The 25,075-nt window shown below is 41.4% G+C and overlaps 1 protein-coding gene across 9 annotated transcripts in view; it reads left to right on the top strand.

Moving 5' to 3' along the window:
• The window catches only part of NFASC (neurofascin), a 199,383-nt gene that overhangs the window by 120,508 nt on the left and 53,800 nt on the right, over nt 1–25,075 (top strand). For all 9 annotated transcript variants that reach the window (XM_069756196.1, XM_069756200.1, XM_069756199.1 and 6 more), the window contains 6 exons: nt 4,719–4,830; nt 5,829–6,013; nt 6,985–7,116; nt 10,301–10,444; nt 14,347–14,458; nt 14,542–14,708. In XM_069756196.1, the coding sequence (XP_069612297.1) occupies nt 4,719–4,830; nt 5,829–6,013; nt 6,985–7,116; nt 10,301–10,444; nt 14,347–14,458; nt 14,542–14,708 (852 nt within the window). The remainder of the gene's footprint in view (nt 1–4,718; nt 4,831–5,828; nt 6,014–6,984; nt 7,117–10,300; nt 10,445–14,346; nt 14,459–14,541; nt 14,709–25,075) is intronic.

Consider the following 25,075-nt stretch of genomic DNA (forward strand, 5'->3'; position numbering starts at 1 on the left):
CTGGGCAGAGAGAGACACAGGGCTGACCGAGTAGAGGAAAAGGAGGACCTGGGTCAAATGAGCACAAATGACAGACAGGCAAGGAGTAGAGGAAGGAATCACCTTAAATAAACAGTGTGCAGGAGGACTTCCGGGTCAGGATCCTCCAAGATCACCGAGTGGTTGTATGGAGCACCTATAGAACAGAGAGAAGAGGTGCGCGTGCGCATAGGGAGCTACAATGAGGTGTGCACGCGCACCCGGCGAGATCCCGGAAGTAGCGGTGAATCATGAAGAGGAGGAAGCGAACCTGTAGAAACAGCGTGCCGGAGCCAGTAAGTATGCCGGCGAGCGGGGAAGGAGCCGGCAGGCACAGCAGCAGGAACGGAGGCCGTGACACGTATTTATCGTCACATTGAAAATCGCCCGATCCATCAATATAAAAAAAAAAAGAACTCCATTGCTAAACGGCATAATGAGAGAAAAATTCAAAATGGGTCATGAAGGGGTTGACCACTTAAAAAAAAAAAATATATATATATATATATATATATATATATACTGTTTGACAATCAATTTCACATACCGTTGTGCAAATGGAATAGACAACAGATGGAAATTATTGGCAATTATCAAGACACACTCAATATAGGAGTGGTTCTGCAGGTGGGGACCACAGATCACATCTCACTACCAATGCTTTCTGGCTGATGTTTTGGTCACTTTTGAATGTTGGTTGTGCTTTCACACTCATGGTAGCATGAGACGGACTCTACAACCTACATAAGTGGCTCAGGTAGTGCAGCTCATCCAGGATGGCACATCAATGCGAGCTGTGGAAAGAAGGTTTGCTAAGTCTGTCAGCGTAGTGTCCAGAGGCTGGAAGTGCTAGGAGGGCAACAACCCAGCAACAGGACCGCTACCTCAGCCTTTGTGCAAGGAGGAACAGGAAGAGCACTGCCAGAGCCCTGCAAAATGACCTCCAGCAGGCCACAAATGTGCATGTGACTGCACAAACGGTTTCTATGAGGATGGTCTGAGTGCCCAACGTCCACAGATGGGGGTTGTGCTCACAGCCCAACACCATGCAGAACGCTTGGCATTTGCCACAGAACACCAGGATTGGCAAATTCGCCACTGGCGCCCTGTGCTCTTCACAGATAAAAGCAGGTTCACACTGAGCACATGTGACAGTCTGGAGACGCCGTGGAGAGCGATCCGCCTGCAACATCTTTCAGCATGACCGGTTTGGCAGTGGGTCAGTAATGGTTTGGGGTGGCATTTCTTTGGAGGGCCGCACAGCCCTCCATGTGCTCGCCAGAGGTAGCCTGACTGCCATTAGGTACCGAGATGAGATCGTCAGACCCCTTGTGAGACTATATGCTGGTCCGGTTGGCCCTAGGTTCCTCCTAATGCCAGACCTCATGTGGCTGGAGTGTGTCAGCAGTTCCTGCAAAATGAAGGAATTGAATCTATGGACTGGCCTGCCTGACCTGAATCCGATTGAACACATCTGGGACATCATGTCTCGCACCGTCCACCAACTTCACGTTGCACCACACTGTCCAGGAGTTGGCGAATGCTTTAGTCCAGGTCTGGGAGGAGATCCCTCAGGAGACCACACACCGCCTCATCAGGAGCATGCCCAGGCGTTGTAGAGAGGTCATACAGGCACGTGGAGGCCACACACACTACTGAGCTTCATTTCCTTGTCTCGAGGCATTTCCACTGAAGTTTGACCAGCCTGCAACTTCATTTTCCACTTTGATTTTGAGCATCGTTCCAACTCCAGATCCCAATGGGATATTAGTTGTGATTTACGTTGATAATTTTTAGGTTTTATTGTTCTCAACACATTCCACTATGTAATGAATAAAGATTTACAACTGGAACATTTCGTTCACTGATATCTAGGATGTGGGATTTTTGCGTTCCCCTTATTTTTTTAAACTGTGTATATATATATATATATATATATATATATATATATATATATATAGATCTACTACATAATCGTCTAATTCTGTCTGTTTGTCTGTAATGGAAATCCCGCATCGCTGATTGGTCGCTGATTGGTCGATCAGTGACAGGCGCAGTCCGGCCATAGTTCAGTCGCGTTTACTGAACAAGTTCTGTCAGTCACAGTGCCACGTAGTTCAGTCGCGTTTACTGAACAAGTTCTGTCAGTCACAGTGCCACATAGCTAAGTCACGTTTACTGAACAAGTTCTGTCAGTCACAGTGCCACGTAGTTCAATCACGTTTAATGAACAAGTTCTGTCAGTCACAGTGCCACGTAGTTCAATCACGTTTACTGAATAAGTTCTGTCAGTCACAGTGTAAGGTAGTTCAGTCACGTTCACTGAACACGTTCTGTCAGTCAGAATATTCTAGAATACCCGATTCGTTAGAATCGGGCCACCATCTAGTGTATATATAGATAGATTTATACACATACATACGGTACATGTTTGGTATCTGCATACTCATACTGACCTGGAGAATCATATTTCCTGGTCAGTTTTACTATATATTGAATATGGTAGATAAAAAAAACCAACAAACAATTGTAGAATTGCGCTTCTTTTTATGCTATGGATTTTTTTTCCTGTTTTCCCATATACTATGTGGCAGAATGAATAGTGGCATTCAATCGTTCAATAGTACAACTTGTCCCGCAAAAAAAAAAGCCCTGAAACGGCCATATGGCTGTAAAAATAAAAAAAGTTATGGCTCTTGGAAAAAGGGGAGGAAAAAATGAAAACTGGAAAATCACCCCGGGGTAAAGGGGTTAAAGACTGATTTCCTTAATTGTCAAACTAACAATATATTTTGTGCAGTACAAAAGGAGATATGTGTTGTTGTTTTTTTTGTTTTTGTTTTTTTTTTTGTTTTTTTTAATTTCATTTGTAGTCTTTTCATTTCCGTATTCATTTAGTTTAATTACAGTGCTATCACTGGATCTAATACATGTTAGTGGCCTCGGAAGACAAGCAAATGAAGTGATGAACACTCATATAATAAAGCTACTGATGGGCTCTTTCTAATTAACAAGTAATTGACTAGCGCTAGTCTCCAGACCCACGAAACGTCCCATGAGGCCTGTAAACAGATCCTTAAACAGACAGCAGGTGCCTTCAGTAACAGATTGAACATCACCGAAAAGACTAAAACGGTTGATTTCCAGGGGGACATGTACTAAAGCAGCAGTTTATTTAAGTAAAATGACCATTTGTCTAAGCCTTAGTGTTATCTGATCTAAACGCTCAAAGCGAAGTTCTCATGATGAGTATTTGCTGAGTTATTGATGTTTCAGATTTTTTGAAGCATTTTTCCACCTTTACGGTCTCTGCAAGTGTTTTTCTTGCGTTTTTTGACGCTGCGGTTTTTGTCATTTTTTGGTATCTTATGTTTTTAAAACACCACTCCAGCATTTTTTTTTTATTGCAGTGCTGGAGTGGTGCTACTAATCTAAGGTTCCTGGCACGTACGTCTCATACTCACCAGTCGCTGTCTTCATATTTATCGGCGCCACTCCAGTCAGTCTCCAGCAGTTCGTAACATGCCCGAACGCTTCATCTCAATGTGAGTGTATGAGGCCAAAAGGAGGTTTTCAGACTTACATTGATATCTTCTGACCGTTATCTCTGACTTCTAGTCAGTCAGAAGTTGCGGTTACAAGATGGTGGTGCTGGAGTGGAGTGGGATCTGGAAGAACTGAAGACGGCAGCTGGGAAGTATAATACTAGGGTCAGGGAACATAGATTAGTAGAAACACGCCAGCGCTACAATAAACCCCCTCCACTAAAGTGGTGCGTTATTAAATCTGCTTTGTTTTTGATATTGCTTGGTATTTGGCTTTGATAGAACTTTATTGATACAGTGATGTGCAGATATGTAGTGTTTATCTGCAACAGAAGCGCAATAAAATCACATATACCTTTTTTTTTTCTACCTGTGGATTTTCCACATCTAATGCAAGTCTATGGGGAAAATCTGCACCTAAAACTTGGCATACACGCAAGAGAAATGTACTTGTTTCCGCTTTCAAACAAGCATCGCTGGTCAGTTTGCGCAGTGTTTTTGTTTTGTTAAAGCACAATGGGGAAGAAATTTCTAAAAATCCCATCAACTTGACTGGAACTTTAAGACGCTGCAAATTTTTGCCCAGGTAATTACGCATCATCACAAACTCAACAAAAACTCATCGTGGGAACTTAAAAGAAATAACTGATTTTAAGGAGTTTAGGTTATCTATGTAGAAATTGATAAACATTACCCTCGTCCAATTTTGTTGGTAAGGTATCAAAACTGTAAAGGTTCTTTCACGTGTCAGATTTTCTCGTACAAGTGCTATCCGTGGTCTTCATGGATAGAATATCATAGGAGCGAGTACTATGGGGCTGTAAGCATGGCAGATTTTTTAATTTTTTTTTCCTTTCATCCAAGTGCAGTCCGAATTTTTCCCAGGACCTATAGACTTGCATTGCCGATTTTGATCCAACACTCAGATCAAAATCAGACATGTCTCCTATATTTTCCACGGACCACTCAGTCACGTCTGAACAAGCTCTAAAAGGCAGTCATGGAAATGAGACATAGGTTTTGGACATCATCAAATAACTGCTTTAGATAAATTCTAGATGTAGATGGTACAGTAGAGTACACATAGTTTTGTACTCTAGTTATGTTATATTTACTACCTATACTATATTGACTGTGGATATTTTTTGTGATTAGCCCGTGGAGTGCCAGAGAGAACTCCAACATTCCTGCTTCCTACCGGCACTTCTAGCACTAAGCTGGTGTTGCGGGATGAAGATCTCCTTCTAGAATGTATTGCCTCTGGAGTGTAAGTAGCACTGTGAAATCTAATTTTTACTAATGCATATATTGCAGTGCTTAATACTGTTTTACCTATTAATTAGATGCATTATGGCCCTATAGTAATAACTCTAGGCAAGTTCCTTAGTTTCACCGCATGTCTGTCTGTATTAGTGTTGAGCAGATTTATCAATAGTGTCATAAAATAATTCTTTATAAAATGAACTACTCACAGATGGGCATCATACATTTATTTTTAAGCCTTGTCTGTTAATTTCAGAAAAATATTGTAAGCATTTTTTTTAATTGTAACCTAGACCAAAATGAATGTATACGCAAAGGTACTCATCTTGCTATTTGTTACTGCTATAGTACGAATAACACTTTAAGGCGAAGTTCACACAAGCTTAGAAAAAAATCATTCAAATTTCGTCAAGAATACTGAGATGATTTTTTTTTTCTTATTTGTGCAATCTGATTTTTCACAGCAGCAGCTATTAAGAATTTTCAATACTAAATACAGTTTCCTATGTTAAAGAATTACGACGTATCTGGAAAAATCAGATGTTACACGGTGGCTCCTTATGGAATCCGTATTTTTCTGTGCACCCAGAAACTGGAATGGGCATGTCTCATCTGACACATAAAAGAAAGTAATGTTTTCTTCTATTAGATTCGGGCTGCGAAAAAAATCGCTCATCAGCACTACCTAATTGAATAACACTGATCAAAGTGCTCTCTGTTTTTTTCACTGACAGCACTTGGTCTGAAAATACGATCTGTGTTCACAGCCAGGCCCACGCGACTGTATTTTCTGACCAAGTATTGTCTGTGAAAAAACAGATAGAGCTCAGACCAATTTTGTTCTTTGGGCAGTGTCGTCCGTGCGCTATTCGTTTAGTCATGGTCAAAATCACCCTAATTTTTATACCCTCTTGTGAACTTAGTCTACCAGTGAGATTGAGTGGTTGATGGTGTAGACTATATTGTTATCTTAATTATTCCTATTTTTTTTTTATTTTTTAGACCAACTCCAGATATCATGTGGTACAAGAAGGGAGGGGAACTGCCAAGCCAAAAACTGAAGTTTGAGAATTTCAACAAAACTCTCCGCATTTCACGAGTGTCAGAGGAAGACAGTGGAGAGTATTTTTGTCAAGCGTCTAACAGGATGGGCAGTATAAGGCACACCATCTCTGTTCGGGTGAAGGGTAGGCGTCATGGTTAATGTTTTATGTAGGATAAACCTGCAAATAAAAGTGCTAAGTGGAAAATTCTATAAAACAGTTAGGCTAGGTTCACAATGCGTTAGTGCAGTCCATTCAACGCATGCGTTAAACGGACTGCGTTAAAGCAAATGCCGAAAAAGATCGCGTTATGTGATCGCGCTAGCGAAGATGCTCTATCTGTGCTAGCGGTGATGGACCCGGAAACGCTGCAGCCCGCGTCCGAGGGTCCTTCACAGAATGATGGCACATCGCTAGCGCATGCCAATTATGGCATGCGTTGGCGATGCGCCCGATAAAAGGGGTTAATGGCAGCGTTAACGGACTGCGTTCTGCCGCGGTGTAACGCAGTTTGTCTAACGGACTGCCATAACGCGATGTGAACCCAGCCTTAAAGGGGGGAATCAACTAAAACTGGTATGTCATACACAATTCTTAAAAACTTGCTAGAGTAAAATGTGACTCTTCATGAAAAAACAAAATCACAAATGCTTGCTTAAAATGATGGTGTGCCAAAATTTGCAAAAACTTTCACAAATGGTTTCATGAGTACTTCCCAATGCTTGCAAGCTAACCTTATAACTGCATAGTATACACATGGGAATACACAAACAGTTCATTGTAATAGGCCTTTATTTGCATATTAAATGTTTAATAGCACCTTCACATCTTGCTTTGTATGAATTCACAAGCTTAAATGGGTTTTCTGGTCCTCTGTAACAGTCAGGTATACTTGGGGTACTTGTCCCAGGAACTCTTCCGCTCTGCCAGATCGGATGAGTTGACATCATGACCACCAGTCACTTGACCACTGAGTCCACTGATTGGCTGCAGGGTCAAGTGGCTTATAGGTTGCACATCATCTCTGCTAGTCTAGAGAGACTATAGTTCCCTAACCGTGCAGACATCTGGTACTTGCGGATATTGCAGTTTCACTTTCTGCTTTGTCATGGCAGCTGCACCTTTTTGGCTGGATAAACCTAAAGATCTGATCTTAGCTCCAGGTGAAAATGGTCGATTAGTGTGTCGTGCTAATGGTAACCCTAAACCTACTATTCAGTGGATGATGAATGGAGAGCCCATCTCAGGTAGGTGAATGTGTGTAGAGGTAATCATTACAAATGAAGTCAGTGGCCCTAATTCATCAAGACCAAAGTTGTACACGTCAGTCTTGATGAGGACTCAGGAGACATAGTGGAGTCAGAGCTGACTGAATTATTAGGAGGCTTATGCCTTAAAGGAGTTGTCTGCTACTAGGACAACCACTACTGTATCTGAATGTTTGCTTCGTTAAAATAAAAATACTTATACTCCCCTCCCATGTTGGCGTTGTTCCACAGGTGTCGGCACTTACGTTTCCGGGACTCACATGAGGTTGTTACATCACTTGATCCCTGTCCCCACCTTCAGACTTATAAGTAATTACCAGGAGGTGAGCGGTCACCCGCAGCTCTTACTTCCTGTTGATTACTTATATGTCCAAAGGTGGGGACAGTGAAGCCGGCGCTGAGTGGGTGCAGTGCTCATGTGATGCAACAACCTCACATGAGCCACGAGAACACGAGTGCCAACACCGCTGGGACGGCGCCTGCATGGGAGGGGAGTATGGGTGTTTTTGTTTAAACGGAGGCAGTCCTTTAAATTGAGAAAGGGTTGTCCTAGTAGTGGACGACCCCTTTAATGAATTAGGCGCATTTTAAAAGTATCTTGCACCTCAGTGATGTTCATCGCAAATCTTTTACTAGTTAACGTTGTGCAAAGATGTTGTGACTTTTACAAGTGCTTTACACCAGCAATGGCATAAACAGTTTGGTGAATTGGGGCTAATGTCTTTTAGGACAGATACAGACTGATTGGAAAGTCTGGCCATATTTACAAAACTTATGCCAGGGCTGCAAGATATGTCATTATTTGTATACATCAATATCTTAAAGGGGTTGTCCAGGATTTTCATAAGGGTACCGTCACACAGTGGCACTTTGGTCGCTAGGACGGCACGATCCGTGACGTTCCAGCGATATCCTTACGATCTCGCTGTGTCTGACACGCTACTGCGATCAGGGACCCCGCTGAGAATCGTACGTCGTAGCAGATCGTTTGAAACTTTATTTCGTCGCTGGATCTCCCGCTGACATCGCTGAATCGGCGTGTGTGACGCCGATTCAGCGATGTCTTCACTGGTAACCAGGGTAAACATCGGGTTACTAAGCGCAGGGCCGCGCTTAGTAACCCGATGTTTACCCTGGTTACCAGTGTAAATGTAAAAAAAAAAAACACTACATACTTACATTCCCGGTGTCTGGTCATGTCCCTCGCCTTCAGCTTCCCGCACTGACTGGTGAGCGCCGGCCAGCCGTAAAGTACAGCGGTGACGTCACCGCTCTGCTTTCCGGCTGTCCGGCACTCACTGTCAGTGCAGAGAAGCACAGCGCCAAGGGACGCGACAGGAATGTAAGTATGTACTGTTTTTTTTTTTTACGTTTACGCTGGTAACCAGGGTAAACATCGGGTTACTAAGTGCGGCCCTGCGCTTAGTAACCCGATGTTTACCCAGGTTACCGGGGACTTCGGGATCATTGGTCGCTGGAGAGCTGTCTGTGTGACAGCTCTCCAGCGACCAAACAGCGACGCTGCAGCGATCGACATCGTTGTCGTATCGCTGCAGCGTCGTTTTAGTGTGACGATACCCTAACAGTGTGCCGTTACTCTATGTGACTGCAGACTTTTGAATCCCAACCTCACACACACTACATGCTGTGAGGATTCTCGGGTGTTGGCAGTGACTCCAAGCAGTCATGTCACCATAAGTTTGCAATATGCATACTTTTGGCCATATTCCAACTAGACATGAACAGCATCAATCAATGCAAGTGAATTGAGCGAGCCCGTACAGTCGGAATGGGGCCGGAAGTACGCATATCGCATACCTGGTGTCACATGACTGCTCAGTGTCTCCACTGGCACCAAAGGATCTTCGCAGCGCGTGATGTGGGCACTTTTTTGTTTTTGTTTTTTTTTCAAAACAGCAGGTCAGTTCTTTCATTTTTTTTTTTAACCATTAACCCATTCTGGAATGCCCACTTTATTCTGCGCTGACAATACGTCAATGCTGAGTAAGCTATTTGCTCAGTATCGCACAGCTGCAGGAGCAGGGAGCCGGGTGTGAGACACAGCCAAACTCCCCATAGGGAAAGCAGAAATGGTTTCTTAGCATCTTTGCTGCATACAAGCTGAGCAAGCATTGTGTATATAGTGTAAGAAGCTCTCAGTGCTCCCTCCAGGCCCAGTGATCATGTGATCGCTGGGATTATGGAGAGAGCAGCAGCTGCTGTGCCTAGACAGCTCTACTGTGCAGCGAGGAGGCTGAATTGTCCCTGTAACTGAGGCTAATCTACTAGACCCCATTACCGGAAAATCAGCAATGAGGAGAATGCATTAATATATTAAAATGTCCCCCAAAAGGTCTTTATGACCTTATGTAGAGAACAGTGTTTGAGATAAATGAAAAAAAAAAGAAATGAAATAAAAATAGTACAAAACAAACTCATTCCTGGTCTTAATAAAAAATGAAGGGATGAATGGCGAAAAATAGATGTATCCTTCCTATTTTTCCCCGATATCAGCAAAATAAAGTAGGAATGTACAATTGACAAAATTATAAAAATATTCAGTCCCATATATCACGATAAAAGAGGCAAAAACTATGTGAGTATCCAAACGTGAAAATTTTTTAGAGCTTTCTAAAAGTGTCTGATCAGGAAGGGGGAAAATGACTCGGAACTGAACTGGTTAAAATAATTGAGAAAAAAAAAGCATATAATAAACTCAACAAAAAAGTGAGTAATGTATGCAGCATTTTTCATGTAGAAAGAAGGCAGCAAATACGCTAAGTGTGAGCATAACCTCACCCCTTCTTATCACCCCATTTCTACATAGTCTTGTGGGGCGAATTCGTATGAGTGTTACTAGTGCCCTCTAGTGGTGATCTGATGACCATAAGATGAAATAGACTTTTCTTCATTTTTTTTCGGCGCTTTCCAAGGAACTTGAAGAAAATAGCAAAATGAGTTGACTCAAAGTGATCATTTTACTAACACTCATACACCTATTTCCATAAAATTCACAATGTTATTTGTTTTCAATTGAATGGTGTATTCTCCAGTGCTGTGAGTCATTGTCCAAAAATCCACATTTAGCTTTGTATTACATGCCTTAGTTTTTTCAATTGTGATTGTGCAGCCCATGCTTTGTTTTCCTTTCTGTATCATGTAGCAACAGATCCAAACCCCAATTTTGAAGTTGCTGGTGATACGATCATCTTTCGGGAAGTGCAGAGTGGAAACAGTGCGGTATTTCAGTGCAACGCATCCAATGCTCATGGCTACCTGTTGGCTAATGCCTTCATCAACATCCTTGGTAAGGCAACACACTGTTACTTGTCATTAGTTTTGTGACTGGTGGCTCACATTCTGTTTTAAAGGGAACCTGTCACCTGAATTTGGCGGGACTGGTTTTGGGTCATATGGGCGGAGTTTTCGGGTGTTTGATTCACCCTTTCCTTACCTGCTGGCTGCATGCTGGCTGCAATATTGGATTGAAGTTCATTCTCTGTCCTCCGTAGTACACACCTGCGCAAAGTAATCTTACCTTGCACAGGCGTGTACTATGGAGGACAGAGAATGAACTTCAATCCAATATTTCGGCCAGCATGCAGCCAGCTGGTAAGGAAAGGGTGAATCAAACACCCGAAAACTCCGCCCATATGACCCAAAACTGGTCCCGCCAAATTCAGGTGACAGGTTCCCTTTAACACTAAAGATCCAAGTCATTATAGCATTTCTGCCCTTGTTGTGTCTAGCTTTGGTATTTTTAGGATCTTTTTGATTCAAGACTTATTCTTTTTTTTTTTTTTGCGGTTTTAAGTATGCTTTATGTGAATATGCCTTTTTTGTTTGTCATAATAGAGTGGATTTAGGGTTTCCAGATATTTTTGGCTTATTCATCAGCTGCAACTTTTGCAGATCCTCCTTTGCAGTGAATCCATGTACATATAAAAACATTTCGCACTAAGGCTTGAGCTACACAACAGCTTTGTCTGCGACACTACATCGCAGCACAATACAAGTGAATGGGATTGCCTTGTGACCCCCCTCAGGGTACTGCAACCTCAACAAGTAGGTCATAAGAAGTCCATCCATATTGGAATTTTTGCAATGTACTTGTCACAGTACCCTCAGGGTTGCAATGTGACCCCAATCTTTTGCATTGCACAGCAATGTAGCAGGGACACTTAGCGACCTTTGTTCATGAAACAGTTATCGCTGCTACTGTCGATGTGTAGCCCCAACCTAAAAGGTCAAAAGGAAGGTTAAAAACAAAAATAAAGAACATTTTTGATTTTGTGCGAAACACGTAATGTGCACTATTTTTCAAGAATTTGTCTCTAAAAAGTCAACTAATACACAATGCAAAAAAAAGGGATTTAAAAAATTTACAAATGATGAATTAGGCTCAGTCTTTTAAGTTACATTTCTGTAAAACTACTCTGTATTCTGTCTCTGGAAGACGCATTGAGCATCAGGGCCTGTACTGTGTTGGGCAGTGTATGATACCTACTGTACGCCTTGGTTTACCTTTAGCGCTAGTATCATCTAGGCATACATCATGGGGATAAAAATATTACTACATTCATCTGGAATTGCTTGGCTGATTCATCAAACATCAGTCTTGATGATTTGGCACCTATTCAGGGGCATAACGACTGCAGCTACAACTGGGCCCTGACTCACATCCAGCTGAAGTGTATTGCACCGCACAGACCCACCCACACTGCTAGCCAGTCAGAGGCCAGCTACTGACATCGGCATACATGTGACCGGGGGCGCATGGCAGTGACGTCATGCGCATCCGTAACATGGTGAAGTCAGCTGTAAGCTTTACAAAAGAAGGGGAGCGGATGGGATGTGAGTAGTGATGAGCCAATATACTCGTTACTCGAGATTTCCCAAGCACGCTCGGGTGTCCTCCGAGTATTTTTTAGTGCTCGGAGATTTAGTTTTCATCACCGCAGCTGAATGATTTACATCTGTTAGCCAGCATAAGTACATGTGGGGGTTGCCTGGTTGCTAGGGAATCCCCACATGTAATCAAGCTGGCTAACAGATGAAAATCATTCAGCTGAGGTGAGGAAAACTAAATCTCCGAGCACTAAAAAATACTCGGAGGACCCCCGAGCATGCTCAGGAAATCTCGAGTAACGAGTATATTCGCTCCTCACTAGATGTATTTATTTAAATAAATGGCCATACTATTACATGTGTGACCATGCGCTGTGCATTATACTTTATGGAGGACTATTGGCTGTGCATTATACTACATTGGTGACTATGGGCTATGCATTATACTATTTGGATGTCTATGAACTGTACATTATGCTACATGTATGGCTATTGGGGTGCATTATTCTTTATGGATGACTGAAGTGTGCATTATACTTTATGGGGGACTATGGGTTGTACATTATACTTTATACTTTATGGAGGACTATGAGCTGTGCATTATACTACAAGGATTACTCTGGGAAATGTATTATACAGTGGGTGCAGAAAGTATTCAGACCCCTTTAAATTTTTCACTCTTTGTTTAATTGCAGCCATTTAGCAAATTCAAGAAAGTTCTTTTTTTCACATTAATGTACACTCTGCACCCCATCTTGACTGAAAAAAACAGAAATGTAGACATTTTTGCAAATTTAATAAAAAAAGAAAAAGTGAAATATCACATGGTCATAAGTATTCAGACCCTTTGCTCAGACACTCATATTTCAGTAAGTCACATGCTGTCCATTTCCTTGTGATCCTCCTGGAGATGGTTCTACTCCTTCATTGCAGGCCAACTGTGTTTAATTAAACTTATAGGACTTGATTTGAAAAGGCACACACCTGTCTATGTCAAACCAAATGAGAATCATGAGGTCAAAGGAACTGGCCAAGGAACTCAGAGACAGAATCGTGGCAAGGCACAGATCCGGCCAAGGTTACAACAGAATATCTGCAGTACTCAAGGTTCCTAAGAGCACAGTGGTCACCATAATCCTTAAATGGAAGAGGTTTGGGACCACCAGAAGTCTTGCTAGACTTGACCATCCAGCCAAACTGAGCAGTCGTGGGAGAAGAGCCTTGGTGAGAGAGGTAAAGAAGAACACCAAGATCACTGTGGCTGAGCTCCAGAGATGCAGTAGGGAGATGGGAGAAAGTTCCACAAAGTCAACTATCACTGAAGCTCTCCACCAGTGGGGCCTTTTTTGGCAGAGTGGCCCGACGGAAGCCTCTCCTCAGTTCAAGACATATGAAAGCCCGCATAGTTTGCCAAAAAACACATGAAGGACTCCCAGACTATGAGAAATAAGATTCTCTGGTCTGATGAGACAAAGAGAGATCTTTTTGGTGATAATTCTAAGTGGTATGTGTGGAGAAAACCAGGCACTGTTCATCACCTGCCCAATACAATCCCAACAGTGAAACATGGTGGTGGCAGCATCATGCTATGGGGGTGTTTTTATGCTGCAGGGACAGGACAACTGGTTGTCATCGAAGGAAACATGAATGCGGCCAAGTACAGAGATATCCTGGATGAAAACCTCTTCCAGAGCGCTCTGGACCTCAGATTCACCTTCCAACAAGACAATGACCCTAAGCACACATCTAAAATAACGAAGAAGTGGCTTCAGAACAACTCTGTGACCATTCTTGACTGGCCCAGCCAGAGCCATGACCTAAACCCAATTGAGCATTTCTGGAGAGACCTGAAAATGGCTGTCCACCAACGTTCACCATCCAACCTGATGGAACTGGAGAGGATCTGCAAGGAAGAATGGCAGAGGATCCCCAAATGCAGGTGTGAAAAACTTGTTGCATCATTCCCAAGAAGACTCATGGCTGTACTAGCTCAAATACTCAATACTTAGCAAAGGCTCTGAATACTTATGACCATGTGATATTTCAGGTTTTTCTTTTTTAATACATTTGCAAAAATTTCTACATTTCTGTTTTTTTTCAGTCATGACTGGGTGCAGAGTGTACATTCATGAGAAAAAAATGAACTTTTTTGAATTTACCAAATGGTTGCAATGAAACAAATTTAAAGGGGTCTGAATACTTTCCGTACCCACTGTATGTCTTTTACCATAATTATCAGTATATTATCATAAGTTATATTGTATCTAGTTATATATAGTAAAGATGTAACCGTGTTGTTTCTGCATTGATGGGCTATTTAGTACTAATGTCTGATGTATGCACTGTATATTCTCACTGTAGATGTGCCATCACGAGTTCTGGGCCCTCGCAATCAACTAATAAGAGTTATTGAGTACAACAGGACTCAACTAGACTGTCCGTTTTTTGGCTCTCCTATTCCTACACTTCGATGGTGAGAATTCATTGTAATAATGTTAATATAGTTCAAGGTGCATTACCAATTTGTTTGACATTGCTATACCTTCACATGTGCAGGTTTAAGAACGGACAGGGAAGTAACCTGGATGGAGGAAATTACCGAGTTCATGAGAATGGTACCCTAGAGATTAGTGTTGTAAGGAAGGAGGATCAAGGCAAATACACCTGTGTTGCTACCAACATCCTTGGAAATGCTGAAAATACTGTGCGGCTGGAGGTGAAAGGTAGAATTGCAAAAATGTCTTATCTCTTGTTACTGTACTTGTGTATATTATGTCAGTTTTCTCTTATTTGATTTGTTTAAACCAATTAGGCCTTTCATATTCGTTGTATGTACCAGGAAATTCTTCTGATATATAATACTGTGCAAAGGTTGTAGCATGATGTGGATAAAAATGCTGAAAAGTATACGTAAATGCTTTCAAAACTGGAAATGTTAATAGTTTATTTTTATCAAATAACGAAGTGAATGAACAAAAGAGAAAACAAAATCAAGTATATATTTGGTGTGGCCACCCTTTACTTTCAAAGCAGAATCATTTTTTTTTTAGGTACACTTGCACACCGTCTTAAGAGTAACATCTTGGAGAAATACCCACAGATCTTCTGTGGATGTAGGCTTGACAAAATCCTTCTCCCTCTTCATGTAATTCCAGCAAGACTCATTGATGTTGAAATCAGGGCTTTGTAGGAGCCATATTATCACTTCCAAGAGTCCTTCCAAGAAGGACTCTATGTTGTTCTTTATGCTGAAAATAGTTCTTAATGACATTGGCTGTATGTTTGGGTCGTTGTCCTGTTGCTGAATAAACTTGGAGTCCATCACATGAATTCCTGTTGGTATTGCATATTGGATCAGTATCTGGCTGTATTTCTCAGTATTGAGGACTGCAGACGCAGTTGTTAAAAGACACATAATGCTGACAACCCTTCATTATCAGAAGATTCTCTCAGTTCCATCAGCTCAGGACATAGCTACACACATCTACTGCTTTGAAAAGTCTGTCCAGAAGTGGTCTTTATGGAAGAACTATGGCCTAAAGTCTTACCTTTCACATGGAAACAAGGCCAAGAAAGCTCCCGAGATATGTGTCAACTGAGGAGAGCTCTATGACACATACCTCAGTCAGTAGCCAGGAGCACGGCTATGATTTGTGAAGAAATATATCTATTCCTTGATGATAATAAAGAAGGTTATCTCCAGCTTCATCCTCTTCAATGTTTATTTGATTTCCTGTTGTGCGCAGTTAGCCATTGTGCACGATTACAAAGCTGTGAGACTGACAAAGGAGAAGGAGGATGAAGCTTGAAGTCTCCTCACCAAGCATAATGGAGGTTAAAACATATTTTTTTCACTTATGACAGCACTACTTCCATCTGACTGAGATATACAGCTCTTGTCTGTTGACATATGTATCTCAGGAGCTGTATATCTTCAGTAGATATATATCTGTAGCCCATGCTGACACGTGACTAGGTCAGGCTACAGTTTGAATTATATCAGGACGCCATTTTATCCAATTCTCGGAGAATCACTTTAAGCTGTATGTCTTCAGTCTGCAGACTGTACTGTCACATGACTAGGGCGGGCTGCATCTTAAATTACACCAAGGACGCCATTTTAGCTCATTGTTGGAGAACCACTTTAACTTTGCATTAAAACATAAGAACTGAGGGGCAGCAAAATGGCAGCAGCTGCTCTGGACTGATGAGTTAAAATGTGAAATATTTGTCTATAACCGAAGGAATTTTGTGAGCTGAAGATCTGGAGAGTGGTACGATCATGAGTGCCTGCAGACAACAGTGAAACATCTGGAGGTTCCTTGCAAGTTTGGAGCTGCATGTCAGGAAATGGACTTGAGGATTTGGTCAGGATTAATGGTGTTCCTCAATCCTGAGAAATACAGGCAGATACTTATCCATCATGTAACCAGGGAGGTGTCTGAATGGCTCCAAATATTCTGCAGCAGGACAACAAGCCCAAATATATAGCCAGTGTCATTAAGAGCTATTTGCCGCTTAAAAAAAGCAAAAAGTCCTTGAAGTGATGATATGGCCCAACAAAACCCTGATCTCGACATCATCCAGTCTGTGTGGGACAACATGAGGAGACAGGAGGATTTGTGCAGGCCTACATCCAAATCCTAATCTGTGGTTAGCTCTCCATGATGTTTGAAACTACCTGTTAAAAGGCTTGACATTGACTTTCAGGATTGCCATTTCCAATAGGCAGAGCTAGCATTCCTTGTCGTCTTCTCTTGCATATATTTGCCTCATGTTGAAGTGTCTGTTTTTCCTTCACGACCTTAGATGTTTACATGCGCCCAGGTTGGGATATGCTTACTGACTTTAAATGTATGGATACTTCCAGACGATTTTGTGCACACAGGAGCTGTGCATGCTCAATTGCAGCTGGGCGCTCAGCTGACATGACATGGCAGTTTAACCCTCTAAATGCTGAAATCAATATTGATTGTAGCATTTAGAAGGCAGTGAGAGGGGGCTCCCTCTGCCCTCCGATAGGTGCCCCCGAAACGTCATCGCGAGGGGGCCGATCGTTGCAATGGTGATCCAATGTCATAGTTTTGTCATCATTACAAGAACTATTTTGTTATATATTATACTGAATATGGTGGGCCATTTATATGGATACACCTGGGTGGGCCATTTATAAGGTTGGATCCAAAATGGCCGTCTTTAAAATGACCGCCATGGTCACCACCCATCTTGAAAAGTTTTCCCCCTCCCATATACTAATGTGCCACAAACAGGAAGTTGAGATCGCCAACCATTTCCATTTTATTTAGGTGTATCCATAGAAATGGCCCACCCTGTGTGTGGTATGTATGTATGTATATATATATATATATATATATACATATATATATATATATATATATATATATATATATATATATATACACATATATATGTATGTATGTATATATATATGTACACATATACATACAGTGGCTTTGCGAAAGTATTCGGCCCACTGGAACTTTTTAACCTTTTCCCACATATCATGCTTCACACAAAGATACCAAATGTAAATTTTTGGTGCGGAATCAACAAGTGGAACACAATTGTGAAGTTGAATGAAATTTACTGGTTATTTTAACTTTTTGTGGAAATTCAAAAACTGAAAAGTGGGGCGTGCAATATTATTCGGCCCCTTTACTTTCAGTGCAGCAAACTCACTCCAGAAGTTCATTGTGGATCTCTGATTGATCCAATGTTGTCCTAAATGCCTAATGATGATAAATATAATCCACCTGTGTGTAATCAAGTCTCCGTATAAATGCACCTGCTCTGTGATGGTCTCAGGGTTCTGTTTGAAGCACAGAGAGCATCATGAAGACCATCAGGCAGGTCCGTGATACTGTTGTGGAGAAGTTTAAAGCCGGATTTGGATACAAAATGATTTCCAAAACTTTAAACATCCCAAGGAGAACTTTTCAAGCGATCATATTGAAATGGAAGGAGTATCATACCACTGCAAATCTACCAAGACCCGGCCGTCCCTCTAAACTTTCATCTCAAGCAAGGAGAAGACTGATCAGAGATTAAGCCAAGAGGCCCATGATCACTTGGATGAACTGCAGAGATCTACAGCTGAGGTGGGACAGTCTGTCCATAGGACAGCAATCAGTCGTACACTGCACAAATCTGGCCTTTATGGAAGAATGGCAAGAAGAAAGCCATTTCTCAAAGATATCCATAAAAAGTGTTGTTTAAAGTTTGCAACAAGCCACCTGGGAGACGCACCAAACATGTGAAAGAAGGTGCTCTGGTCAGATGAAACCAAAATCGAACTTTTTGGCATCAATGCCAAACTATATGTTTGGCGTAAAGGTAACACAGCTCATCACCCTGAACACACCATCCCCACTGTCAAACATGGTGGTGGCAGCAACATGGTTTGGGCCTGCTTTTCTTCAGCAGGGACAGGGAAGATGGTTAAAACTGATGGGAAAACCTGTTAGAGTCTGCAAAAGACCGAGACTGGGGCGGAGATTTGTCTTCCAACAAGACAATGATCCCAAACATAAAGCAAAATCTACAACGGAATGGTTCACAAATAAGCGTATCCATGTGTTAGAATAGCCAAGTCAAAGTCCAGACCTCAATCCAATCGAGAATCTGTGGAAAGAGCTGAAAACTCTGATGAGCAAAGCAGTCATCAAAGCAAAAGATGGCTACTTTGAAGAACCTAGAATATAAGACATATTTTCAGTTGTTTCACACCTTTTTGTTAAGTACATAATTTCACATGTGTTAATTCATGGTTTTGATGCCTTCAGTGTGAATGTACAATTCTCATAATCATGAAAATACAGAGAAATCTTTAAATGAGAAGGTGTCCAAACTTTTGGTCTGTACTGTATATGCACACACACACACACACACACACACACGTGATCAAAATTGTTGGTACCCCTCGTGTTTAATGACAGAAAAACCCACAATGGTCACAGAAATAACTTGAATCTGACAAAAGTAATAATAAATAAAAGATCTATGAAAATGAGCAAATGAAAGTCAGACGTTACTTTTCAACCATGCTTCCACAGAATAAAAAAATAAATAAAACTCTTGAAATAGGCCTGGACAGAAATTATGTTACCCTTAACTTAATATTTTGTTGCACAACCTTTTGAGGCAATCACTGCAATAAAACGATTCCTGTAACTGTCAATGAGACTTCTGCACCTCTCAAGAGGTATTTTGGCCCACTCCTCAAGAGCAAACTGCTTCAGTTGTCTCGTGTTTGAAGGTTGCCTTTTGCAGACGGCATGATTCAGCTCTTTCCAAAGATGTTCAATAGGATTTTAAGTCAGGGCTCACAGAAGGCCAATTCAGAATAGTCCAATGTTTTCCTCTTAACCATTCTTGGATGTTTTTAGCTGTGTGTTTTGGGTCATTATCCTGTTGCAAGATCCATGACCTGTGATTGAGACCAAGCTTTCTGACACTGGGCAGTACATTTCTCTCTAAAATCCCTTGCTAGTCTTGAAATTTCATTGTACCCTGCACAGATTCTAGACGCCCTGTGCCAGATGCAGCAAAGCATAACATAACAGAGCCTCCTCCATGTTTCACTATAGGGACAGTTGTTATGAATAGGTAATTCAGAACCACAATGGACCTTGAAGTTCAGAGCACACAAAGTGACCTGACAATAACCAAAAAACATAGGACGAGCTCTGAGATGTGGGAACTCTGCTGACCGCAATCCCTAATCCTATCACACCACACTAGAGGTAGCCGTGGATTGCGCCTAACGCTCCCTATGCAACTCGGCACAGCCTGAGAAACTAACTAGCCCTGAACATAGAAAAATAAGCCTACCTTGCCTCAGAGAAATTCCCCAAAGGAAAAGGCAGCCCCCCACATATAATGACTGTGAGTTAAGATGAAAATACAAACACAGAGATGAAACAGATTTAGCAAAGTGAGGCCCGACTTACTGAATAGACCAAGGATAGTAAAGATAGCTTTGCGGTCAACACAAAAACCTACAAACAACCACGCAGAGGGGCAAAAAGACCCTCCGCACCGACTAACGGTACGGAGGTGCTCCCTCTGCGTCTCAGAGCTTCCAGCAAGCAAGAAAAACCAATATAGCAAGCTGGACAGAAAATATAGCAAACAAAAGTAACACAAGCAGAACTTAGCTTATGCTGGGCAAACAGGCCACAGGAACGATCCAGGAGGAAGCAAGACCAATACTAGAACATTGACTGGAGGCCAGGATCAAAGCACTAGGTGGAGTTAAATAGAGCAGCACCTAACGACTTAACCTCATCACCTGAGGAAGGAAACTCAGAAGCCGCAGTACCACTTACATCCACCAACGGAAGCCCATAGACAGAATCAGCCGAAGTACCACTTGTGACCACAGGAGGGAGCTCGACCACAGAATTCACAACAGACAGTGTTCTTTTCTTGATATGCTTAATTTTTCCCTCTGTCAGCATAGAGCTGATGTGCCTTGCCAAAAAGTTCGATTTTTGTCTCATCTGTCCACAGGACATTCTCCCAAAAGCTTGGTGGTTTGTCTACATGTAGTTTGGCAAATTATAGTCTGGCTTTTTTATGATTTTTTTTCAGCAATGGTGTCCATTTTGGCTAGTACGGATGGTGTGATCTGACACTGATGTTCCTTGAGCTTGAAGTTCACCTTTAATCTGTATAGAAGTTTTTCTGCACTCTTTTGTTACCATTCGTACTATCTGTCTCTTTGGTTTGTCATCAATTTTCCTCTTGTGGCCACGTCCAGGGAGGTTGGCTACAGTCACATGGATCTTAAATTTCTGAATAATATGTGCAACTGTAGTCACAGGAACATCAAGCTGCTTGGAGATGGTCTTTTAACTTTTAACATGTTTGTCTATCATCTTCTTTCTAATCTCCTGAGACCACTCTTTCCTTCGTTTCCTCTGGTCCATGTTGAGTGTGATACACACCATGGCACCAAACAGCACAGTGAGTATCTGTAGCCCTATATACAGGCCCACTCACTGATTCCAAGATTGTAGACACCTGTGATGCTAGCTAGTGGACACAACTTGATTTAACCTGCTTCTTTTGTCACATTATTTTCAGGGGTACCATCATTTCTGTCCAGGCCTATTTCATGAGTTTTATTTTTTTTTTCATTCTATGGAAGCATGGTTGAAAAGCAATGTCTGACTTTCATTTGTTCATTTTCATAAATCTTTTATTTCTTATTACTTTTGTCAGATTCAAGTTATTTCTGTGACCATTGTGGGTTTTTCTGTCATTAAACGAGGGGTACCAACAATTTTGACCACGTGTGTATATTGTACCTGAAAAGAAATAAACAAAAAAGTACACATATTTGGTATGACTGCGTCCGGAACAACCCAACCTATAATACTGTCCCACTAGTTAACCCCTTCAGTGAACACAGCTAAAAAAAATAAATAAAAAACGAAACCTAAAACTGTTTTATCATACCGCCGAGCAAAAATTGGAATAAAACTTAATCAAAAAGATGAATGTAAATAAAAATGGTATCCCTGAAAATGTCATCTTGTCACACAAAAAACAAGCGGCAATACAGCTCCATTAGTGGAAAAATAAAAAAGTTATTGCTCTCAGAATAAAGCAATGCAAAAATAATTATTTTTATCTGTCAAATAATTTTTATTGTGTGAAAGCACCAAAACATAAAAGAATTATATAAATGTGGTATCGCTATAATGGTACTGACCTGAAAAATAAAGCTGTCTTTTCTTTTTTACCACATGGTGAATGTCATGAAAAAAAAATCAATAAACAAATCCTGAACTATCAAAAAATGTCATGTGCTCGAAAATGGCACCAATAAAAACATCAAATGGTCCTGCAAAAAAAACAAGCCCCCACATGACTGTTGGTAGAAATATGGAAAAATTATAGCTCTGTGTGATAGCAGCCAAACAAAAAACAACATTAATCTAGTACCGCTGTAATGCAGCGGTCTGAAGAATAAAATCGTCTAATCACTTATACCGCACAAGGAACAGCATAAAAAAGAAATAAAAATAATTCTTCACCTGATGTTGATTTGTTCATTCTGCCTCCAAATGATTGCAGTAAGGCTTGGCTCTCATTTTTCCTGCGCTCTACACTGAGCGCTTACTCCGGGGTTTCCATGTAAATCTCTGAAATACATGATTCAAACAAAATTCCCCCTTGGAGATTAAATGTGATCACAAACGTTATGTATAATGTTCCCAATAAAAACTTTACCTCAATCCAGGGAAAAAGCAAGTCCTCACTCAGAGCCGTTATCTGTTAACGGAAATATAGGGGGCTCCCACTTTACTGGTAGTGCAAAGGCTCTGGAAAAGCATTATGGCCCTTAGCCCCCCAAAAGATATCCAGCGAATTCTACACTCCCAAATCCAAATGCCCTCCTCCCTTTTGAGCCCCACAGTGTGCCTAAACCACACTTATCGCCAACATGTTTGGCATTTATGTAGCAATGAGAGCCTGCTTAATTTACAGATGCATGTCTCCAAAAGCACTCTGTGTATATCGTACTGGGCACTACAACGTACTGGGCACTACAATGTACGGGCACTACAATAGTAGATTTGCAATTTTCACTCGCCCACATCCACTGATGCTTGTTTCTGGAAAACAGCCATGGAGTCAAAATCATCACTTCCCTTGTACATAAATTCCCAAAGGGGTATAATATTAAAAATGGGGTCACTTGGGGCTCTGTATATGGCGTCTGTAAACTATTCTAAAAAAAATGTGCCCCAGGAGCCAAATAGCGCTCTGTCCCTTCCTTGTCTCCCCATGTGACTAAGCAGTGCTGTTACTTATGACTTGTATATGAACTGTTGAATTGTAAAGCACTGCGGAATATGTTGGCGCTATATAATCGCACAATCCCACAATCGCATACAAGATTTCTCTCGTGCATCCCCCCTACTCTGAAACTCTCTACCACAACATATCAGACTCTCGCCTACCATCGAAACCTTCAAAAAGAACCTGAAGACCTACCTCTTCCGACAAGCCTACAACCTGCAGTAACCACCGATTGACCAAACCGCTGCACGACCAGCTCTTCCCTCGCCTACTGTATCCTCACCCATCCCTTGTAGATTGTGAGCCCTCGCAGGCAGGGTCCTCTCTCCTCCTGTACCAGTTGTGACTTGTATTGTTCAAGATTATTGTACTTGTTTTATTATGTACACCCCTCCTCACATGTAAAGCGCCATGGAAAAAATGGCGCTATAATAATAATAAATAATAATAATATAAATAGAGATTATTATTACTACTTTATAGCCACATATGCAGTAATTCCATGTTCAGCAGAATTTGTGTGACACATTTTGGTGCCATTTTTACCCATTTTACCTCGTGAAAATGTAAAATCTAGGGCTAAAACAACATTTTTCTGGTAAAAAATGTAATTACTTTTTCTTCACTGCCCAATGGTATCAAATTCTGTCAATGTGACCAGTGCACCCTTAGATTAATTCATTGAGAGGTGTAGTTTATAAAATGGGGTCACTTATGGGTTCTACTGTTCTGGCACCTCAGGGGTTCTCCCAATAGATCATGGCACACGCAAACCATTACAATAAAATCTTTACTAAATTATGGCGCTCCTCCCCTTCTGAGTTTTGCACTCAAAAGTAGTTCCTGATTACATGTAAGGGAAATTTCACAACAAACTAAGAGGTCAATTTTTTCCTATTTTCCCTTTTGAAAATAAAAAAAATGGGGTATAAAACAATTTAGCTGAAAAAAAAATGTAATTATTTCTTCACCGCCCAATGTTAAAAATTTGTGTGAGGCACATGTGTCAACACGCTCACTGCACCCCTTGATGAATTCATTGAGAGGTGTAATTTGTAAAATGACGTGACTTATCTGCTTGTCAGTGCTCTGCTGTTCTGGCATTTCGGGGCTCCACCTATGTGACATGACATCGTCAAACCATTCTGAATCTGAAAAAAATCTGAACTCCAATATGGCGCCTCTTCCCTTCTGAGCTTGCACTGTGCCTCAAAAATAGTATTCCACCACATATGTGGTATAGGTGTACTCAGGAGAAACTGCACAGAGAGGAACATAAAGTGCATGTATACTAATGCCAGAAGCCTCGCCAACAAAATGGACGAATTAGAACTAATGTTGTTGGAGCATAATTATGACATGGTGGGGATATCTGAAACGTGGCTGGATGAGAGCCATGACTGGGCTGTTAACTTGCAGGGCTATAGCCTGTTCAGAAATGACCGTACAGATAAGCGAGGGGGAGGGGTGTGTCTATATGTAAAATCATCCTTAAAACCCATCCTGCGCGATAATATAGGTGAATTTAATGAAAATGTAGAATCCCTGTGGGTGGAGATAAGGGGAGGGGGAAAAAATAATAAATTACTGATAGGGGTTTGTTATAAATCTCCAAAAATAATGGAAGCAATGGAGAATATCCTCGTAAAACAAATAGATGAAGCTGCGACTCAAGGAGAAGTCATTATTATGGGGGACTTCAACTACCCTGAAATAGATTGGGGAACAGAAACCTGCAGTTCCAGCAAAGGTAATCGGTTTTTGACAATTCTGAGAGACAATTACCTTTCACAACTGGTTCAGGACCCAACAAGAAGGGGGGCACTGCTAGACCTAATATTAACCAACAGGCCAGACCGCATATCAAATATAAGGGTTGGGGGTTACTTGGGAAATAGCGAACACAAAATAATAAGTTTTCATGTATCCTTTAAAAAGATGTGTAGTAGAGGGGTTACAAGGACACTAAACTTCAGGAGGGCAAATTTCCAACGGATGAGAGAGGATCTTGGTGCAATTAACTGGGACGATATCCTGAGACACAAAAATACACAGAGAAAATGGGAGACGTTTATTAGCATCCTGGATAGGACCTGTGCACAGTATATACCGTATGGGAATAAACATATTAGAAATAGGAGGAAACCAATATGGCTAAATAGAGCTGTAAGGGGCGCAATAAGGGACAAAAAGAAAGCATTTAGAGAATTAAAGGAAGTAGGTAGTGAGGAGGCATTAAATAAATACAGAAAATTTA

Source organism: Ranitomeya imitator, chromosome 3 (genome assembly GCF_032444005.1).
Source record: "Ranitomeya imitator isolate aRanImi1 chromosome 3, aRanImi1.pri, whole genome shotgun sequence".
Lineage (NCBI taxonomy): Eukaryota > Metazoa > Chordata > Amphibia > Anura > Dendrobatidae > Ranitomeya > Ranitomeya imitator.